Source organism: Sorex fumeus, unplaced genomic scaffold (assembly GCF_029834395.1).
Source record: "Sorex fumeus unplaced genomic scaffold, SorFum_2.1 ptg000129l, whole genome shotgun sequence".
Classification (NCBI taxonomy): Eukaryota; Metazoa; Chordata; class Mammalia; order Eulipotyphla; family Soricidae; genus Sorex; species Sorex fumeus.
This window is the reverse complement of record NW_026606186.1, coordinates 7,660,049-7,680,740: the sequence shown is the minus strand read 5'-3', so window position 1 is coordinate 7,680,740 and position 20,692 is coordinate 7,660,049. Positions and strand designations below refer to the sequence as shown.

At 37.6% G+C, this 20,692-nt stretch overlaps 1 protein-coding gene across 1 annotated transcript; it reads left to right on the top strand.

Moving 5' to 3' along the window:
- The first annotated feature begins 4,996 nt into the window (after window positions 1-4,996).
- Window positions 4,997-5,938, top strand: LOC130045685 (olfactory receptor 1J4-like). The gene has a single exon (XM_056138525.1). It carries the CDS (start codon window positions 4,997-4,999, stop codon window positions 5,936-5,938), a length of 942 nt encoding a protein of 313 aa, XP_055994500.1.
- The last annotated feature ends 14,754 nt before the right edge of the window (window positions 5,939-20,692 follow it).

The window sequence follows — 20,692 nt, the reverse complement described above, 5'->3', positions numbered from 1 at the left end:
ACCAAAACACTAGCCTGTACTAGTAGCAGAATTTCATGAGCATGAGTTGGGGGGTGGGGGAACTACAGAGATGGACTTGAAGGCAAAATACCAGCTTAGCATCCCAGAACCCGGTTTCCATACTTGGCACCAGATAGTCTCCTAACCACTACCTAAAACAACCCAAGAGACTCCTGAGCACTGACTATAAGGGTAGCCTGAGCAATTATGGCACTGCCAATTGGTTTACTAAGAATCACTGATGGTGCTCCCAAGCTTCCTGAGTACCCCTTAGGAGAGTCCTCTAAATAAATAAATAAATAAATAATAGAAGAGTAAAGGCTCTTTGCTTTCTCTTTTGCCTTTCTTTATATTTTTCCATTAGATTTCCATTATAAAGTAGAAAATGACTTTCTAAGCAGAAAATTTAAAAGAAATTTACACCTGAAAGACAAATCCTACTTCACATGCCAATCTATGACCTAAGGGGAAACATGAGTCTTCTGGGGAAAAGCCAGTAAGGAAATCTTCCATCTCTTTATTGAAAGGGCATCCATATTCTTCCTAATGAGTGTTTCCTCAAAATCTATCCATAGAATCTTTTATTTTCCGTTTTAATTTTTTTGTTAAAGCACCATGAGATAAAGTTACAAAGTTGTCTCTGACAATAGTAGTTGGATTTGAGCACTGCCTTGTCACCTCTCAAGAGATCAACCAGATTAAAGCTGAGCAAGGAAATAAGTAAATACTTTATTTGAGGGAAGAAATAGAAGGAGGGTTAGTTGATATATATATTAACTATATACATGAAAAGTTATATATATGTATATATATTCATTTTCCCCTGGAAAATGAATAGGCATTCTTCACCAGTGCACATAGGATATTCTCCAATATAGACCACATGCTGTACCACAAAATATACCTACAAAGAATTTTTTTTTTTTTTTGCCTAAGAATTACTTGGCCCAACTATGGATGAACATCTGTGGAGGTTGAGTTGGTGTTTGCAATTCTAACAAGCTCCCCAGGCAATTGTACTGAATATCAAAGTTTAGGGACAACTGCCCTAGGGCATCTCTCCTAAAGGGAGCAAGAAAAAAAATCTAAGCAATTAACACATGCTGGATGTGTGTCTTTTACCTGAGCTTGGTGCCTTGTACCCTTGGGTCTGCTCTCTGGTGAATAGTGTCTTCACCTTTTCATTTCTGATGCTAGTGAATTGAGAAGAGTGCTCCAGGCTCAGGATATTTCTCTCTGATGTTGGGAGAAGTCTAGGAGAGAAGACAGAACCAGCTCAGAGCGGAAGTGGGTATCCTTCACCTGGAGCAGGTGTGTGGTATGGGTGGTGGGACACCTCACTTCTCAGTAACTCCTGCAGGAGTTTCTTATTACTAGCTACTCAAAATAAGTGTATTTCAATTACTACTAGCCATGATTTTTATATTTTAATACTGTATCTTGAGACATAAAGCCAGTCAATTGTGTAAATTAATGCATATGCCCCCAAATTTATGTTGGGGCCCCCATCTCCTCATTCAAGTTCTAGAAACAAGAATATGTGCCTGTTGAGTGCATCAAAGATTAACTAGTCCTTTCTAACACTACTTCCCAATTTGCCTAATTTTGTCCCTTTACAGAGCACAGTTGCTTATGTTTTAGAGTATGTTTGAAGAATAACTTTTACCCAGAAAATTTTGGTTTCCTTTTTCCATAATATAGCACCTCTATTGCAGATTCTTGTTACAATCTGCTCAATGATTTTCTACCTATATCCCTAGTTTTGGGCTACCCCAGGTAAAGAGTTACACCTTTATTGGAAGTACCAAATCCTGAAAGAATATGCTAGTTTTTATGTTTATTTGGATTTCACTTAAGACAAAACTGAGTTTCCTCACTGAAGATCTTTGCATTTAATATTCAGAGGGAGAAATGCCATTAAATATCTCCCAGGAGAAGGCTGTTCTACATAAATTGTCTTATTTAATTTTGTTGCTGTAATTTAGGAACTAATATTCCATTTTTCAAGATGAAAAACTGAGGCTCCAAGATCTGTAATAACTTGCCCAAAGATATGGATCTAAAAAACGATAATTATAGCATTTATTCGTCTGGCTCTAAAACCCATGGCTTTTCTTCCATATCAGAGAGCCTCATCATCAAGAAAATGTACTTTATTAGGAAATAAAGGAGCCATGTGTGTTCTCTATTCTCTATATAGAGCGGGGGGGGAGGAGAGAAAGAGAGAGAGAGAGAGAGAGAGAAGAGAAGAGAAAGAGTGATTTTTAAATTCTAAATTTCACAGATTAGAGAAATTCACAAGTTTAGAAAGAATATATACTATTTAGAAAGCTTGTAGGAAACCAAAGGAAACCAAAGAGGATGGAAAGGGTTGGTGTGTGTGTGGGTGGGTGTGAGAGAAGAAGTTCAGCATAGTGGAATATTGGAATGATACTCTCCTATGCAGGCAAGTTACACTGACTCTCAGTTCATCATTGCTGTCTATGGCTTTTGCCTATATTAAGTCACGATCCCACTCTATAGTGATTTTGTAGCAACTGAACTCTGCCCAGTACCTGCCTATAAGAGGACAGGGCAAGTAGAAGGGAGAAAATTGGGAGAGGGGGTGCCTCATAAAATAAATAAATGGAAATTTCATTGATCTCTGCAACTGCAATTGCACTTCATAAATTTATGTGAATATTTTACTGTTTAATGTTCACAGCATTATCATGACTGACACTTTCAGATTTTTCTCTAGTTAGAGATGTAAAAATTGAGACTCAAACTTGGAACAAATCCAAGAGATACGATATGAAATGACGTGAACAGAACTTGATTCTAATTGCAATGCTTTTTCATGTATTCCACATTCAGACACGAAGCATCTTCCTTAAGGCCATGGTGAGGAGGTCAAAAATGTTGTGTTGAGCAACAGACTGGGAGCCTTGTATAACTTCTTTGTGTCTTTGAACTCTTTGTGTTGGCTGCTTTTAGGTAAGTTTAAAAAGAATGATTGCTATATCCACATATAATATGAATACACTCAACATGCCAACTTAAAGAAGCATAGAATTTTAAGAAGAAAAGAGTTGAATAAACTTCTTCTGGTTTACTTCCCAAGGAAGAGCCACTATAATGAAATTCTAACATCCTAAAAAGACCTACTATATTTCTTCTCTATTCCTTGATAATGACTTTTCATTTTTTATTTTAATATTTTGTTGATGTTCTGTAATTTACAATACTGTTATAATGGTTTCTCACAAATATTAATTATTCCAACACCACACTCATCACCAGTGTACCCACCTTCCTTTCCCAGTGACCCCCAACTCCCCTCCTTAACAATGATATTTTAATTGAAGTGAACGTTTCTTTTTTTTTGGTTGTTTTGTGTTTGAGGGGCACACACAGCAGTGCTCAGGGTTTATTCCTGGTTCTGGGCTCAGGGACCACACGGATTGAATCAAGATTTGACTGCAGGCAAGATAAACACCTTGACTCCTATGGTATCTCTTAGGCCCTACAGTGAAATTTTCATAAAGGCAAAGTGATACCATAAGTTCCTTTTCCTACTTGTCATGTAGGATTTGGTAGCTTTGGTTTTAGAATGTTTTAATGGGTAGGCAGTAACAGTTTGGGGAAATACAAATAGATTTTCCAAGATACAAAATATTGACAAGAGAGACCTGACTAGACCTAGAACAGATTTCAAAGGTTTGATAGCTTGTAAAAGGTAAAGGTAAAGGTAAAGGCCCTCCCGTTGATCGTCGATTTGCTCGAGCGGGCCCAGTAACGTCTCCATTGGAGACTTTGTTGTTACTGTGTCTGGCATATCGAATACTCTCGGTAGCTTGCCGGGCTCTCCGAGAGGGGCGGAGGAATCGAACTCGGGTCAGCCATGTTGGCCGCTTGTAAGGCGAATGCCCTAGCTTGTAGGTCAAGATATTCAGATCATTGTCTTAGAAAGTATAAAGCTGAATTGAAATTTGGATCATTTTAACTTAATAAGTTAAATAAGTCGTATCTCTGCTAAGACAGAGTGGCTTTCTCATTAATGACTAAACATAGCTACAGATTATCACTTGATGTGGAACACCTCTCTGCTAGAGGGTAAAAAAAAAACTCAGATAAGCCAGTTTCTCTCATCAAACTGTTGAAAATTCTTTTATGTTAGACGATAATTCTATCCACTTTAAGGGTTTGTTAAGGGGATATGGAAATGCAGAGAGACAATGACACATACATGAGGAAATCATTGCCCAGCAGTCACACCCACAAACTTTCTCTAGCACCATATAAGCTCATTAACAGCCATGACCCAGAGACTCACAAATAAATCTCAGAAGAGAAAGAGAGCAACACGTTGCACTCTGAACCCCAAAGTCACCATCCAGTTAAAAAATTTAACTCTAGCTGCATCGCCCTATTAGAAATTTTAGAATTCCTGGAAAGCATGTGGCGCATTCATAGCTGCATGACATTTCATACTCTGCCCCACTGGTGTACCAAGCATAGCACACTATATTTGATGAGGTGTAATGTAGAACACAACCTAGTTGGATCTATCTATCTATCTATCTATCTATCTATCTATTGATTCATCTGTCCATCTATCTATCACCACACAGATAAGATGTTAGCAATCTCTTATACAAGGGCTTAATGGCTCCAGGGTTACATACAACACTCTTTACATACTTTCCTTTCCTTTGGATCATTTTAGTGGATTATTCATAACAAGAAATACAAAATAATTTACTTAGTATGTGCTTTGGGGGCAGCTCTGGGTGGTGGTGGATAAATTCAAAATAATGGTGGTGGGATGATGTAACAATGTTGGGACTGGAATATTGAATGTGATAAATTATTGTGAACAATTTTTTAAACATAAAATTAAATTGAAAAAATAATTTTAAAAATGAATAAAGGAAGTCATTTCTCTCTGCTGTAGACTAATATTTCTTAGCTTCTGTTTTATAACTATTCTTTCACCAGTAAAGAGAAGAGTAGCATGAAAGGGGATAACCACAGCAGGGTGTCCGAGTTCCTCCTTCTGGGGCTCCCCATCCCTCCAGAGCAGAAAAGCTTATTTTTCACTCTGTTCCTGGCCATGTACCTGACCACGGTGCTGGGGAACCTGCTCATCATCCTGCTCATCAGGCTGGACTCTCGCCTCCACACTCCCATGTACTTCTTCCTCAGCCACTTGGCCTTCACTGATGTCTCATTTTCATCTGTCACTGTCCCAAGGATGTTGATGAGCATGCAAACACTGGACCAGTCCATTCCCTACGCAGAATGCATTTCCCAGATGTACTTTTTTATATTTTTCACTGATCTGGACAGCTTCCTTCTCACCTCCATGGCATATGATCGTTATGTGGCCATCTGCCACCCGCTCCACTACACCACCATTATGAGAGAAGGACTGTGTTGTTTACTAGTAGTTGTCTCGTGGATCCTCTCCTGTGCCAGTGCCCTTTCCCACACCCTCCTCCTGGCCCAGCTGTCCTTTTGCGCTGACAACACCGTCCCTCATTTCTTCTGTGACCTTGGTGCTTTGCTCAAGCTCTCCTGCTCAGATACATCCATCAATGAGCTGGTCATTTTCACAGTAGGTGTGGCAGTCATTACTGTCCCACTAATATGCATCTTGATCTCCTATGGCCGTATTGGGGCCACCATCCTGAAGGTGCCCTCTACCAAGGGGATCTGCAAAGCCTTGTCCACATGTGGCTCTCACCTCTCGGTTGTTTCTCTGTATTATGGAGCCATTATTGGGTTGTATTTTGTCCCTTCATCCAGCAACTCCAATGACAAGGATGTAATTGCTTCTGTGCTGTATACAGTGGTCACTCCATTAATGAACCCTTTCATCTATAGCCTAAGGAACAAAGATATGAAGGGAGCCCTAGAGAAACTCTTCTACAGGGCAATGGGCTCATCTCAGTGACATTTATTCTTCTTTACAGAATACTTACATTTTCATCTATCTTTAGCTATGACATCATTGATTTTGAACTCAACCTGCAATAAAAGTCTCATAAATCCTTAGCAATGTGAATTGTGTCCTGATTCAGCTACTCTTCATTTACCTAGAAATTATTTTAAATTTGTTATTATGATTGTGTTGGTTTCTCAAATTGTTCAATTTGAGAAATTAAATAGCTAGTGAAACTAATGTCTCTTATTTTACTTGATATTTATTTTTCAAATAATGCTTTGATTAATTTCCATATTAGTATTGTGTATACTTAAAATGTACATCTTCATACTTTGATAGAAATGCATATAAGATAATAAAGTTATTTAACATACATTTTTATTTACGTGATGAGAATACAATTTTTATATTAAAATATTTTTTGGGGGGGCCATACTAATAACCTTTCTCATGACTTTCCTTAGTGAAGCATCTCAGTGGGGTTAGGAAACAAATTTTCTATGTCTTTTTAAAACCATGTATGTGTAATGAAGTCACAAATTTAAATGATTTCTGGGAGCAGAGCAATAGTTCGGCAGGTATGGTGCCTGCCTTGCATGCAGGATCCCCAGGTTCAATCACTGGCATCCCATATGGTCCCCTGAGCACCACTAGGAGTGATTCTTGAGTACAGAGCCAGGAGTAACTCCTCAGCATCTCCAGGTGTGGTCCAAAAACAAAAATATACATAAATAAATATATATACATATATTTCTGGAAGTTATTAATTATAGACAGTACAATTAACCAGTTTATCAGTTCATATCCTTTCCAAAAGTAAATTTAACATTAGTTCTTTCATAGTATAATAATTTTTAAAAATCTTCTTTAAAAAGATAAATAATATCACAGAATCAGGTGCTCCCGAATTAACATTTTCACTTTGAAAATATTATCTATAGATACATATATTTTATATTAATATTTATAAGTATGGCATCTGTATACAATTTCAACCTGACATATGTAAATTTTAACTTAACAGAGGATATAAAAGACTTACACATAGAAAATTATAACTCAGCATTAAAATAAATAGAAAACGTAAGAAATACAAACACACTTCCTGTTCATAGATTGGCAGGATTAACATTGTTAAAAAAAAATCCTTCCCAAAGTACTATACAGATATAACTCCCATAAAAATTTCCATTGATGTTTTTAGGCCATGGACAAGATGCTGTTAATATTTACATATAGTAATAATATTTCCTGAAGATCCAAGGAAATCTTAGAGGAAAAGAAGAGATGAGGCATTTCTTTATCCAATTTCAAAGTATACTATAGTCATCAAGACCATGTGGTGCTGGAATAAAGGTAGACTCACAGACTAATGGAATAAAATTGAGATCCAGACACAGAACCTCAGGTATCTGAAGAACAAATGATCCAGGTAAAAGAAGAACCTTTTCAAGAAGAATTAATTAGCTGCATGCCCAAAACTCAGATTCCTATCTCATACCATCTGTAAAAGTTAACTTAAGGGGCTGGAGCGATAGTCAGTGAGAAGGAAAGAGACAAAAACAGAATGATCTCTCTCATAAGTAGACTACAAAGAAGTATATTGGGGGAGGGGGAGTATGAGACAATGGATTGCAGAATCTGGAGAGTGGACGGTCAATTAGAAGGTCATAGGACATACAGGTAACAGATTACGTGCGCTCAAATGAAAACTGTGGCACCAGAATAGGAAATAGATTGTCCTTAAAGATAGTTCGTAACTGATGAGAAGTCGGTGGTAAAATAAAGGGTTGTGGGGCTAGAGCAATAGTACAGCGGGTAGGGTGTTTGTCTTGCATGCAGCAGACCTGGGTTCAATCCTCGGCATCCCATGTGGTCCCCCAAGCACCACCAGGATTAATTCCTGAGTGCAGAGCCAGGAAAACCCTTGTGCATTGCCGGGTGTGACCCAAAAAAAGCAAAAAAAATAAACAAATAAATAAAATAAAGGATTGTTCTTGATTTCTGGCTATGTGAACTGATACTACAGAGCAGACTGAAAGACTAGGGTCTAGGAATAATTCTTATTATTTTTTAAAGTTCTTTTTTATTAATACACCATGATTTACAAAGCATGCAATGGTCTAACACCAATTCCACCACCAGTGTCAGCTCCCTCCCACCAGTGTCCAGGTTCTCACCCACCCTCCACAGAGGCATCTTTGACAGCCACATTTGTAAGTTTGATTAATGTAGTTGGAATCTCCAGTGTTGGAATCTTCACAGTCATTGACTCTGTGGTTTATATATATGGATCACACCTCTACCTCACTGGTGTGACCGAGAACACTGACCCCTGCCCCTCTAGCATCCACTCTTCTTACTTCCTCTATTTCTTTTCTTCCCTGTCCTTCTTCCTATACTCTAGGGGTGATTCAGCTATCCACCCTCCTTTTATACCTTGCATTTGTTTGTCCTGTTATTCTATATACCACAGATAAATGACATTATTCTGTGTTTTTCCTTCTTCTGACTTAATATGATAGTCACCAGTTCTATCCAAGTTGCAGCAAATTGCATGATTTTATGGTTTCTTGAATCTGCATAGTATTCTACTGTATATGTGGAATACACACACCTTTACAATCTACTCATCTATCATTAGACACCTAGGTTGATTCCATAGCCTCATCACTGTGCTAAGTGCTGCAATAAATAATGATGTGCTTATTATGTCCTATTGAACATATGCTTTTGTGTCCATGGGATATATATACTCTGAAGTGCAAGTGCTGGGTCATTTGGAAACTCAATTCTTACTTTTCTGACACATCTCTATACTGTTTTTCATAAAGGTTGAACCAGACAACATGTGCACCAGCAGTGAATCTTTTTTGCCACATCCTCGCCAACACAGATTGTTCCCAGAATTTTGTTTTTGATATGAGGCAATCACACTGGTGTGAGATGATACCTTATTTTTGTCTTGATTTGGATGTCCCTGATAGCAAATGGCGATGAGCACCTTTATGTGCTATCTGGCCAACCATTTGTCTTATTCAGAGAAGTATATCTTCATTTCCATTCCTCGTGAACATCCTTGCCTTGTCTGATCTCACATGGAAAGCTTTTAGTTTTTCACCATTGAGAATTATGCCGGCTATGTGTCTGTCATAGATGACCATTGAGATCTCAAAAAAAGCTACTTCTACCCCAAATATTTTGAGTGCTTTTAGCATGAATGGATTTGAATCTTGTTAAAAAGATTTCTCTGCATAGATCGATATAATCCTATGACTTTTATCCTTCCTTTTATTGATGTGGTGTATGTAGATTTCTTTGTGTGTGTTGAACCATCCTTCCATGCCTTGAATGATTCCCACTTGATCCTTTTGATCTTTTTGATATGCTGTTGGTTTCAGGTTACTGAGTTTTTATTGAGGATTTTGGCATCAATGTTTGTCAGAAAAAAATGGTCTTAAATTTTTCTTTCTAAGCGATAGCACAGCGGTAGGGCGTTTGCCTTGCACGCAGCCAACATGGCCGACCCAAGTTCGATTCCTCCGCCCCTGTCGGAGAGCCCGGCAAGCTACCGAGAGTATCTCGCCTGCACGGCAGAGCCTGGCAAGCTACCCGTGACGTATTCGATATGCCAAACACAGTAACAACAAAGTCTCCAATGGAGACGTTACTGGGCCCGCTCGAGCAAATTGATGAACAACGGGAGGGCCTTTACCTTTTACCTTTAATAGTTTAGCTATTTAGGGTATTAGCATAATGTTAGTTTCACAGAAGCTATTAGGACCATTCTTGTTTTCTTCAGTCTTCTGCCCCCGCGCCTGGGTGTTCCTCGCCGGGACCCCTTGGAGGGGAGCGGGTTGAACTTTCCTCCCTGCCCCGACCAGGGCTCTAGCAGCCGAAGACCTCCAGGACCAGCCACCACCATGCTGAGACCACTCTCCGCACACATGAAGGTACTGGCAGAGGGACAAAGCCACGCGGGTTCCGGGGCCGAGACCTCCAAGCCTACTCGGATTGGAGTCGAGCATCTTCCATCCAGATCCTCCAAATTCCAGTAGGCGGGGGTCACACCCACCACCTGGCCCCCTGGCGCCGTGTAATCCCATCAGCGGCCAAGACTCAGAGACTATAAAATCCAGATCCCGGAGGAGAACAGTGCAGTCTTCTGCCCCCGCGCCTGGGTGTTCCTCGCGGGGACATCTTATCAGAACTTTTTTTTATGACATCTTATTATCTCATTCCTACTTTGGACAAACTTGCAGGCTATCGAATGTAGCCTGCCCACAGGGCAGAGTCTGGCAAACTCCCCGTGGCCTACCAAATATTCCAAATACCAGTAACAATGATGGGTCTCATTCTCCTAAAGAGCCGTGAATATAATCTCAGGGCTAGGATGAAAGAGACATTACTGGGGCCTGCTCGAGGCAATCGACGAATAACTTGTTTCTTCAATATTTTGGAAGAGCTTAAGGAATACAAGCAGTAAGCCTTCTCTGAAAGTTTGAGAGAACTCATCAGTAAACCCAGTCTGACCAAAGGCTTTTATCTTGGGGAGAGTCTCAATTACTGTTTCAACTTCAATAAAATGACCTCTTTGAAGTAAAAATGTCTGGTATTTTTTTCTTGGACTTATTTTACTTAGCTTTAACCCTCTAGTTCCATCTATGTTGTTGCCAAAAACAATAATACATTTTAACTTCTAGATTAAGAGAATTTGCAATTTCTATGCTTGTAGCATAGAAAAAAATGGAATAAATATATTAACAAATATATATATATTTTTATTCCTGTTTTTTGTTTATTTGCTATTACCATTGAGAGGCAATAAATGATTTAAGCTTAAAAATTTATATTAACAAAATTATTACCCAAGTTTAAGAATCAAATAAAATATTTAAATCACAGTAATGAAAGGCAGGCAAATTAGAAAAATTAATCTTATACCTATGAAAGTGATCATGGTTCAAATTGATAATGACAGTGGGACAAAGTATGAAATTTAAGAGGATGAAATCAAGAGATTGAAACCACGTGGTTGAAAAGCCATCTATTCTATCTAGTCATCAACTGAACAAGGACTCAGTTTTCTCATCTGTAAAATGGGATTTTTTTTAGTTTTTTTATTAGTGAAACAATATGAGGTACAGTTTTAGACTTACAAATAGTTGTGCTTGGGTTTCAGTTATACAATGATCGAGTGCCCATCATTCCACCAGTGCCCATTCTCCACCACCACTAATCCCAGCATCCCTCCCACCCCCCCATCCCCCCAATCCCACCCTGCCTCTGTGGCAGGGCATTCAAAATGTGAATAATTTTAATTTTATTATTTTATGACACAAGTTGATATAAATTTTCTATAGGAAGTTGTTATATTAGTAAAAATGCAGGAGATGTTGTGGTTTTAGTAGTTGCTACGTATCAAGCATTATGGTTGCTGTGGTTTAAACAGGATACTTCATCTAATTGCTAGTTTGGTCTTAAGATGATCACTTCATAATACAATTGTTTGGTTTAGGAAGATTCCCAGGAGAAATGGTAATACAATCTATTCTCATGACATGTCCTATCATCCAGCTTTTCCTAGGCTCTGGGACAGTGTAGGATGACATTGCATTGTTCTTTCTCCTCTGCCACAAGGAGCTTAGTTTTGTCAGGTCACAGCCATCCCAGTGCTACCAAGTCACTCCCGTTCTTTTGTTTATTTGTAACTACTTCTCTATGCTCTCTTCCCCAAACAGTTAATCAGTTTATTCCCCTAATCACATTCTGTTAATTTGTAAGGTCAGATCTTTCTAGGACACCGAACTTGTATTATAAGTTAATATTGCCTTTCTCCTCTCCTTATGTCTTTTGAATAGTTTACTTTAAGGCAATGTCCTTTTGTATAGACACAAGAATACAATTAATATTATGCTTTTATAACTTGGTTTTAATTGGCTTCAAATATTATTCATTCCCGGGCATCTGCTTTCTCAACTTAAGCCTCAGTTGTCCTCACTTCCTAGCACCCCAAAAGCGGGGTCCCGATGAGGGACTAGATGGAATCAGGGCAAGTGGTAAGCTATGTGGTACCCTGGCATGGAAATGGGCCTGGCCAAAGCGACACAATTCTTAACTATAAATTAAGAGCTTGATCATGACAAATGCTGTCATGATCCAAAAGTAACAACAAGACTAGGACCCTGCTAGGGATAGGAAAGACTAATCTGGCCTGATCACTGTAGTCTGAGATCGAAATGACCCCAGGAGAGCAGTTCTATAAGCTTAATGCATCTCTTACTGTGTCCGTACAAAATGATTAATATTATGAATGCTTATATGTTTGTTGGACAAGGAGAGGAGAAACAAACCCCTGGGATTTCACCTTTGGGTGGTCCTGCTGAAAGAGAATCTGTCATAGAAGCAGCATCCCCTGAGGGGAAGAATTTTAACCCTATTGATTGTGACCACACCTATGTGTAAGCCCAGCCCCTCATAGTTGTGGGGATTTAACAAGACTGTAAGAGTGGGTTGGGGGAGAAGATTGAGATCAGATCCAGAGTCAGAGCCAGAAGGAGAGAGAGGTCCAGATTGGGACCCAGGAGAGAAGGAGAGAGAGACAAGAGTGAACGGGGATGAGAATGGAATAAACGGCATCTGATCAATCCACTGGCTTGGCCCTTGTTTCGTCCACCGTCTGTCCCTTGGTCCGGGGCCGCCGCGGCTGGGTGGGCAGCCCGGGCCCCCCAAAACATGGGCGGCCAGGGTAAGAGCCATTGGGGCCATCCCCTGGCTGCTCTCGGAGTTTTTTACACGACAGGAACTGACTTTCCTATGAATAGCTATGCTAGCTAGGCTGCAGTACACTGAATCTCAAATGGGGCTTTAGAGTCACACTGCTGGAATTCACATCTGAGAACTTCCCCAGGGAAAGACAGAGAAATGGGGGGAGGTCACCCATTCCCAACTCTGCAAGATCCACAGACCACTATTTTTAAAAATGTTATTGAATTACCATTAGATAATTACAAGCTTTCATGTTTGGGTTACAATCACACAATGATCAAACACCAATCCCTCCACCAGTGCAAATTTCCCACCACCAATATCCCTGGTATATGCCCCCCCTTTCCCACCCTCCCCCTGCCTCCATGGGAGACAATATTCCCCATACTCTCTTTGTCTACTTTTGGGCATTATGATTTGCAATACAGATACTGAGAGGTTATCATGTTTGGTTCATTATCTACTTTCAGCACACATCTCCCATCCTGACCAATTCCCCCAGCCATCATTTTCTTAGTGATCCCTTCTCTATTCCACCTGCCTTCTCCCCTCCGCTCATGAGACAGGCTTCCAACTATGGAACAATCTTCCTGGCCCATTGTATCTACTGTCCTTAGGTGTCAGCTTCATGTCATGTTATTTTATACTTCACAAATGAGTGCAGTCCTTTTATAGCTGTCCCTCTCTTTCTGACTCATTTCACTTAGCATGATACCCTCCATGTCTATCCATTTATAAGTAAATTTCATGACGTCATCTCTCCTAAGAGCTGCATACTATTCCATTGTGTAGATGTACCAAAGCTTCTTTAACCAGTCATCTGTTCTCGGGCACTTGGGTTGTTTCCAGATTTTGGCTATTGTGAACAGTGCTGCAATAAACATATAGGTATAGATGCCCCAGACCACTTTTAATCAACTTATAGCTCTAAGATTTTAATCATACTGTTTATTTAATTTTTTATTGAAAAAATTTTTTTTCAGAACACTGAAATTTTTTCAGAGTTTTAGAACAGTGGAATCACCATAGAAGTGGGAGATAATCTTGTAGGCTCCTTGAAAGTCACCTAAGTCAGTAACAGAGTCTGGGACAGGGCAGTGTGCTAACACCCAGCATATGCCCAGCATTAGTGCACAAATTTGGGGACTCATAGTTGTGCTATAATGGAGTCTCTCCTTTACCCCTATCTTTCCCTCCCACCTCCTTTTTTGTATCGGCATGCATTCTGGGAACTCATTGTTCAGTCTTCCTGGTGTCTTGTGTATCAACACTATAAGTACTCATTTGTGTTAAATGCTAGGCACCTTGGTAGCTTTGTTTTATTATTCACAAGTATTATTATCCTCCATCATTTTAGAAAGGGTGACACTAAGTCTCAGATTTTTTTTATGTACTTCAGATAATATAGCTAGCAAATGAGATTCAAATGCATGTGTGTCTGACTCCCAAGTCACTGTCTTCGCCCCTTCACTTACACTCTATGTCTCTGATATTTAGTTTTCATCAGAGGGAGGAGAAAGGAAAGGGCTCACAATTTTGTTCTCAAAAATATCTATTCTGTTCTTCTTCCCTAGGATTTAGAAGTTTCTGTGAAGATTTGATTCTTCTGTTTGTTCTCATTTCATAAAAAGACTCATCATTGTGTAGATGTACCATAGTTTATAGTTTCTTTAAACAGTCATCTGTTCTCAGGCACTTGGTAACAGCATTGCAAACCATAATGCCCAAAAGGAGGGAAGGGGAGGAAAGGGGTGTAGAGACATGGGGGTGGGGGGAGAGAGAGAAGAGAGAGAGAGAGAGAGAGAGAGAGAGAGAGAGACGGGGAGAGAGAGAGAGATGGGGAGAGAGAGAGAGAGAGAGAGAGAGAGAGAGAGAGAGAGAGAGAGAGGAGAATGTCTTTTCTACTCTTCCTAGACAGACTAGTCATTACCTGTCAGAGTATGGATGAGTTTCAGGTATCTTTAAATTTTCCAATTTTCTGAATGGAAAACAATATCAAGGATTTTGTGGCATAATTCTGATTCAGGAAAGTTTGGAATCTGCTGGGTCCAGGACTCAGTCAGAATGCCTGGAGTATATGGTTCCTTCAGCTTCCTTAATTCTAAGACAGGAATCTTTTTTTGGGTTTTAAAGGATCTTAGAACATCATCCCGAAAGTGTTTTTTGGAGCCAATCTCAATGAAGCCTGTTCTCCCATCAGGTCCTGGGGGAAACTGCTGTGGGGGCAGGCTTGGGTGGTAGTGGGAAGGTATTATGGTGGTAGGATTGGTGTTGGAATATTAAATATAATAAATTACTGTAATCAACTTTCAAAAAATATAATAAAATTGGAGGGGGAAGAAGTGGTCTGGTAAAAATGGTGTCTTAAATGATAAATTTAAAAGGCTCCAATGATCAATAAGTCACAACATGGCAAAGTCAAGTTAATACAAAGTCAACCATTTTTTAGAATAGGAAGGTATGATATTTTGATTTATTGTATCACAAATTTTGGTTTTAAAGGAAAAGATTGCTCCTGCATGAAGTTTCATTTATCCATACTTCCTTTCCCTCTGTCACTTTTCCTAGCAGAGAAAAAAGTAAGACAAAAAGAAAAACAAGATGTGATCCACTAGGCCTTGAATTAGATTATTTTCTTTTGGCCATGGCAAATTATTAGTTTAACTTCAGAAGTACCTAAGTGAAGGTCAGAAGAAGGAAGTTTTGTGTTTATTAGCAATATCCCTCTTTTTCCTAATAAATGCTGTTCTCATATACAACCTATGTCCTCTGGTCAACCAGATATACCAAGATCTTTACTGTCTATGCAGTGTGCTCCCTGCCCTGTATCAATAGATTTATTGATATTGATACTTATTAATATCAGTATTCCAATCAAAACTCCAGGCCTGGGATACTCAGTGAAATATTAAATCCCATACAAACATGCACTTAAGGTTGTTATAAGATTTGTTATTCCTAAAGATCACTTGTGCTTCCAAAAGGTAAGAATCAAGATAAAATATTAGATGTAATATATATGACTGTAATAGATCTATACCTCATCCATATCTCATGTTCTCAAGCACATCTGTACCTTACAAGACTATGATATTAAAAGGGATTCTATTTATGCAGAAAGAATGAATTTTAAAACAACATAGTTTATTTTAAGGCTTCATAGTTTAAAAATATTCATGGAGTTTAACTTTTCTCCCAGAAGTAATATGTGCTTTGACATTTATAATTTATAATTAATTATTTTAATTAGAAAACGTTTTCCTAGTAGTGGGAGTATAAATTGCCATAGTCCTCCAGGAAATAAGCTGATAATATTTACTTCAAGCACTAAAATATTTGTACCCTATGGACTACTCTTTAATTTATAGGAATTTGACCAAAGAAATAGTAAAAAATATACTGCAAAGAATTTGTGTAAAATGATATTGTTCATAAAATGGAAACTACCCAAATTTTAAGTCATTTTGTACCAATTAATTATGCTATGTTGATATGATGAAACTACGTACGTGATCTCCAATTATCTGATAATTTATACTCAACACAGAAAATGTTAACAGAAATTTTTATTAATTCACCATTTATCATTCAACAACACTAAATCTTGATTTATTTACATCAAAAGATTCTGAGTGACTAGCTATCCCAAGATGATGGAATTATGATCCTTGTTTCTTCATTAGCTTCCATTTTCAATTTATGTCTTCCACATCTTTATATTAGCATGTTAATTTTTGAAATTATAAATTTAAAAACATTTAAAATCTGGATACATTCTTTTTATCCAGTACCTATCTTTTGCTTATCTGGAGAGTGCCTACAGATAAAAATTAAACTTTCTCTTTAAGAGATAATCTGTAGGGGCTGGTGCAATAGCACAGCGGGGAGGGCGTTTGCCTTGCACGCGGCAGACCCGGTTCGGTTCCCAGCATCCCATATGGTCCCCTGGGCACCTCCAGGAGTAATTCCTGAGTGCAGATTCAGAAGTAACTCCTGTGCATCGCCGGGTGTGACCCAAAAAGCAAAAAAAAAAAAAAAAAAAAAGAGATAATCGGTAAAAAGTCATTGCCAATCATCAGATGCTAGTTGATGTTATATTATCCTATTACAAGGGATAGAGCCACAAGGTTTCTTAGAGAAAATGCAGTATTTTAGAAATAAAAATAATCCTTTTTCTTTATTACAAACCATTGTCATCTTTTTCATTTAGTATTAAAGGAGTTTTTGTCTCTCAACATGAATATAAGGAACCTGATATATAAATATTTTAGGATTAAGCCCACATTTTGTTATCTATTATAGTAATAAATGCTCTGGATAGGGCAACAAGAAGCACCATTAGTATCTTAAAATAAAATAAAGTTAAGCTAAAATAAATTTAAACTAAAATGATGCTAATTTGTGGAAGTGTTTTACAAAGTTATAGAAGTGTTACAGAATCTCAGACTGTAGGATGAGTCTTTGGAAATAAATTTAAGGATATTAATACTCTGAGCCATGTGAAATACTTTATTCCCATACCATCAGGAAGGAGAGGATTGTTGTCACTGTAAATATCAAATTCAAGAGCTTATCAGTGTGTTGTTAACTCAAGTACCAGGAATAAATGGTAAATCTTTTTGTTATCCACACTGGTTTGATCTCTAGGAAAATGAGTTCTACCATTTCCAATTCCACTGCCTCTCAACATCTTGTGACTGCACACTGAAAAATAAAAAAAATCTCACTTAAATATACCCTGAGGGTGCAAAAAATCACAGTAGAAATGGAATCTGCACCTGTATGTTTATTGCATCACTGTTCACAATAGCCAGAATCTGAAAACAACCCGAAAACCAAAGAACAGACCACTTGTTAAAGAAGCTTTAGTATATCTACACAATGGAATACTACGCACCTGAAAGGAAAGATGAAGTTATAAAATTTGCTTATAAGTGGATGGTCATATAGAGTATCATGCTAAGTGAAATAAGTCAAAAAAGAGAGAGGAACAAACATAGAAAGATTGCACTCATTTGTGGAATATAAAATAACATAATATGAGACTAATGCCCAAGGACAGTAGAGAGAAGGGCCAAGAATATTGCTCCATATTTGGAAGCCTGTCTCATGAGCTGGGGGAGAAGGCAGCTTGAATAGAGAGGAGATCACTAAGTCAGTGATGGTTGGAGGAACTGTTCGGGATAGGAGATGTGTGCTGAAAGTAGATAAAGGACCAAACCTGATAGCCTCTCAGTATCTATATTGAAAATCATAATGCCCTATAGTAGAGAGAGAATATGAGGAAAATTGTCTACCATAGAGGCAGGGGAAGAGTTGGAAAGGAGGGGTATACTGGGGATATTGGTGATGGAGAATGTGCATTGGTGGAGGGATGGGTGTTCAATCATTGTATGACTGAAATTCAAACATGATCGTTTTGTAACTATCTCACAGTAATTCAATAAAAAATAATCTCCTTGAATGTCTTATAGTAGAAAGGGCTTGCAAAAAAAGTAATTAAATGAAAAGGAAAAAAAGACAGCACAATACCTTCCACTTCATTTCAATGTTTCAAATTTCACACAAGAGCATCTATTCAACAGAACCTGCATTTCAAAAGATAAGTAGAAAATATTCTCTTCTTCTTAACAGTCTTTGAAGTATATAGTAAAGACATGTTAAAACAAGTTTGCAATTAAAGCAAAGGCGAACTAACCACCATTTAAACATTTGTGAGTAAACTATGGAATATTGGGAATAAACCAAGCAATAAACCATGATTTACAATAGATCATAGAATGAAATTCTCCTTTTTCTCTGAGCTATTTTAGTGATCTAACTAATTTAACATTTCATTATGTCATGGCAAAGGAAGACAAAACAAGGATGTTTAATGCGGCCTGAATATTTCAGAGAAATCATAAGAAAAATGATCAGGAAATCTCAGAAGAGGGTAAATGTCTCCAAAACCAAGTTAATGTACTTTAAGATTTCTAAGAACATATTCCCTATCCCATTCTCCATTAACAAGAGGGCTAGGGTTGTTTTGTTTTGGAAGGATGTAAAAAGTGCAATAAGACCATGCTGATGTCAGAATTTGTTAGTGCTTTAGTTATGATTTTAGTTTCTTTTTTCTAGCTTATTGAAAAAGATACACTTATGTTACCTGTTTGAGGTGCTAGACTTTTAATAAAAATAAGACTAATAATTTTTCCCAGTTAAGTGCTGTATTGAAATTTTGCTTTCAAACTATTATTAATAGCCTAAATAAAAACTGAATGAAAAAAGAATCAAAAATATAACTACAAGTCCTGGAAGATAATTCAAAGTGCTAGTTGCATGACTCATTTATGGGAGGTCCAGAGTTTTTCTTGAGCACCATAGTGTCCCCCAGGTACCACCAATAGTAACACCTAACACCTAAGTGGGTGCTGCCCTTCCACCCCCCATCTGAACAAAATATAGAAGTTTTAAACTAACACTAAATACACAAGAACTTCTAGGTGCTTTTCACACACATGCAAGAATTTATTTTCAACCCTAATGGGGTAATGACACAGAAAATAAATGTCCACTGAATTTTTATATTTTTTAAATGTATACTTTTGTTGTTAGAACGAAATTCTTACAACACTGCTCTAAAATCTAATTACATTATAATTACATATTTTGTTCTTCTTCTTTTTAAGTAAAATATACTTGTCTCCTGTTTAGAGATATCTGGAGCTTCAGGAAATACTAATAAACAGTCAGAAATTTAAAAAATTGATAATGAAAGAGAGGAAAATTTAGCCACAAAGAACAGAACTGAACAAGAGGCTTCATGGAAACTGAACAGGGAAAGAAAAGGTAAGACCCACATTCAGAGAGAGCACTATAAAAACTTGCACAATTGAGCTACAATGACTCCAAGAAACTACACAAACTGTACTGTAAATATCCTGTGTTTGTGAAATATTCGCTCTTCTCTTTCTTTTTCACAGGTTTAAATAAAATTACTCTTTAATGCTCCATTAATTTCTGCCTCATGAATAAACTGTATCTGATCAAATTTAGATAAAATCATTTTCTTCCTCTTCTGACAATGATCACCATACTCATAGTTAATGTTAAATTGAACGTGTGGATATCTGCTTCACGTATGAAAATAAATACCTTGCTCAATTTTTAGTTTGCCAGTAGCATATAATACCTTGCCTGCCATATGACCATCAGTGAACAGTAATTTCCTTAATATGAATCTGTCTCTTGGAACAAATATTAGCACCAAAAGCATGCTATTAAAGAATGCAAGAATTTATACTCCAGTATCAGACAAAAAAATATTTTGGTCCTGCCTTGGACAATGGGTAACAACTCACTAGTTATAATTTCCTCATCTATAAAATGTGATGTTCATACGATCATTCATTCATTCATTCATCATCCTGTTATTCGTCGATTGCCTCGAGCAGGCCCCAGTCACGTCTCTTTAATCCTAGCCCTGAGATTATATTCAAGGCTCTTTAGGAGAATGATTAATGAATGATGAATGGCATAATATACATAGAAAGATAGTAATATAGAATAAAATTATTATGACTGAGCTTATATTATAGTTAGTTGTATAATAGCAACTACATTATGCATAGAAAGGGGAGTTCCATAAGATATGGAATCAATATATCTCAGTTTAACATAATGTCTGGAAAATGGGAAATTAATAAAATTCAGTTGAACTGCGTGTTAAAGATGTGCATCTTTCATTAAAATAACACCAAACAAATTGGTGTTTTAATTGCCTTGTCCCTATATAGCTTAGATCACCTGACACAACTCCAGGGAAATATTTAATGTTTTTAATAAGACAGTTAATAAATCCTTTAAGAAGTATACTGACCACATACATGGCAGGATTTGGTGATTAAAGAGAATTATTTAGAGTCTAATATTCTCCAAAACCTAGCAAAAGTGACATTTTGCTTCATAAACACATGGATGCTTTATTGTGTAACTTAAAATATGGATAAAGAA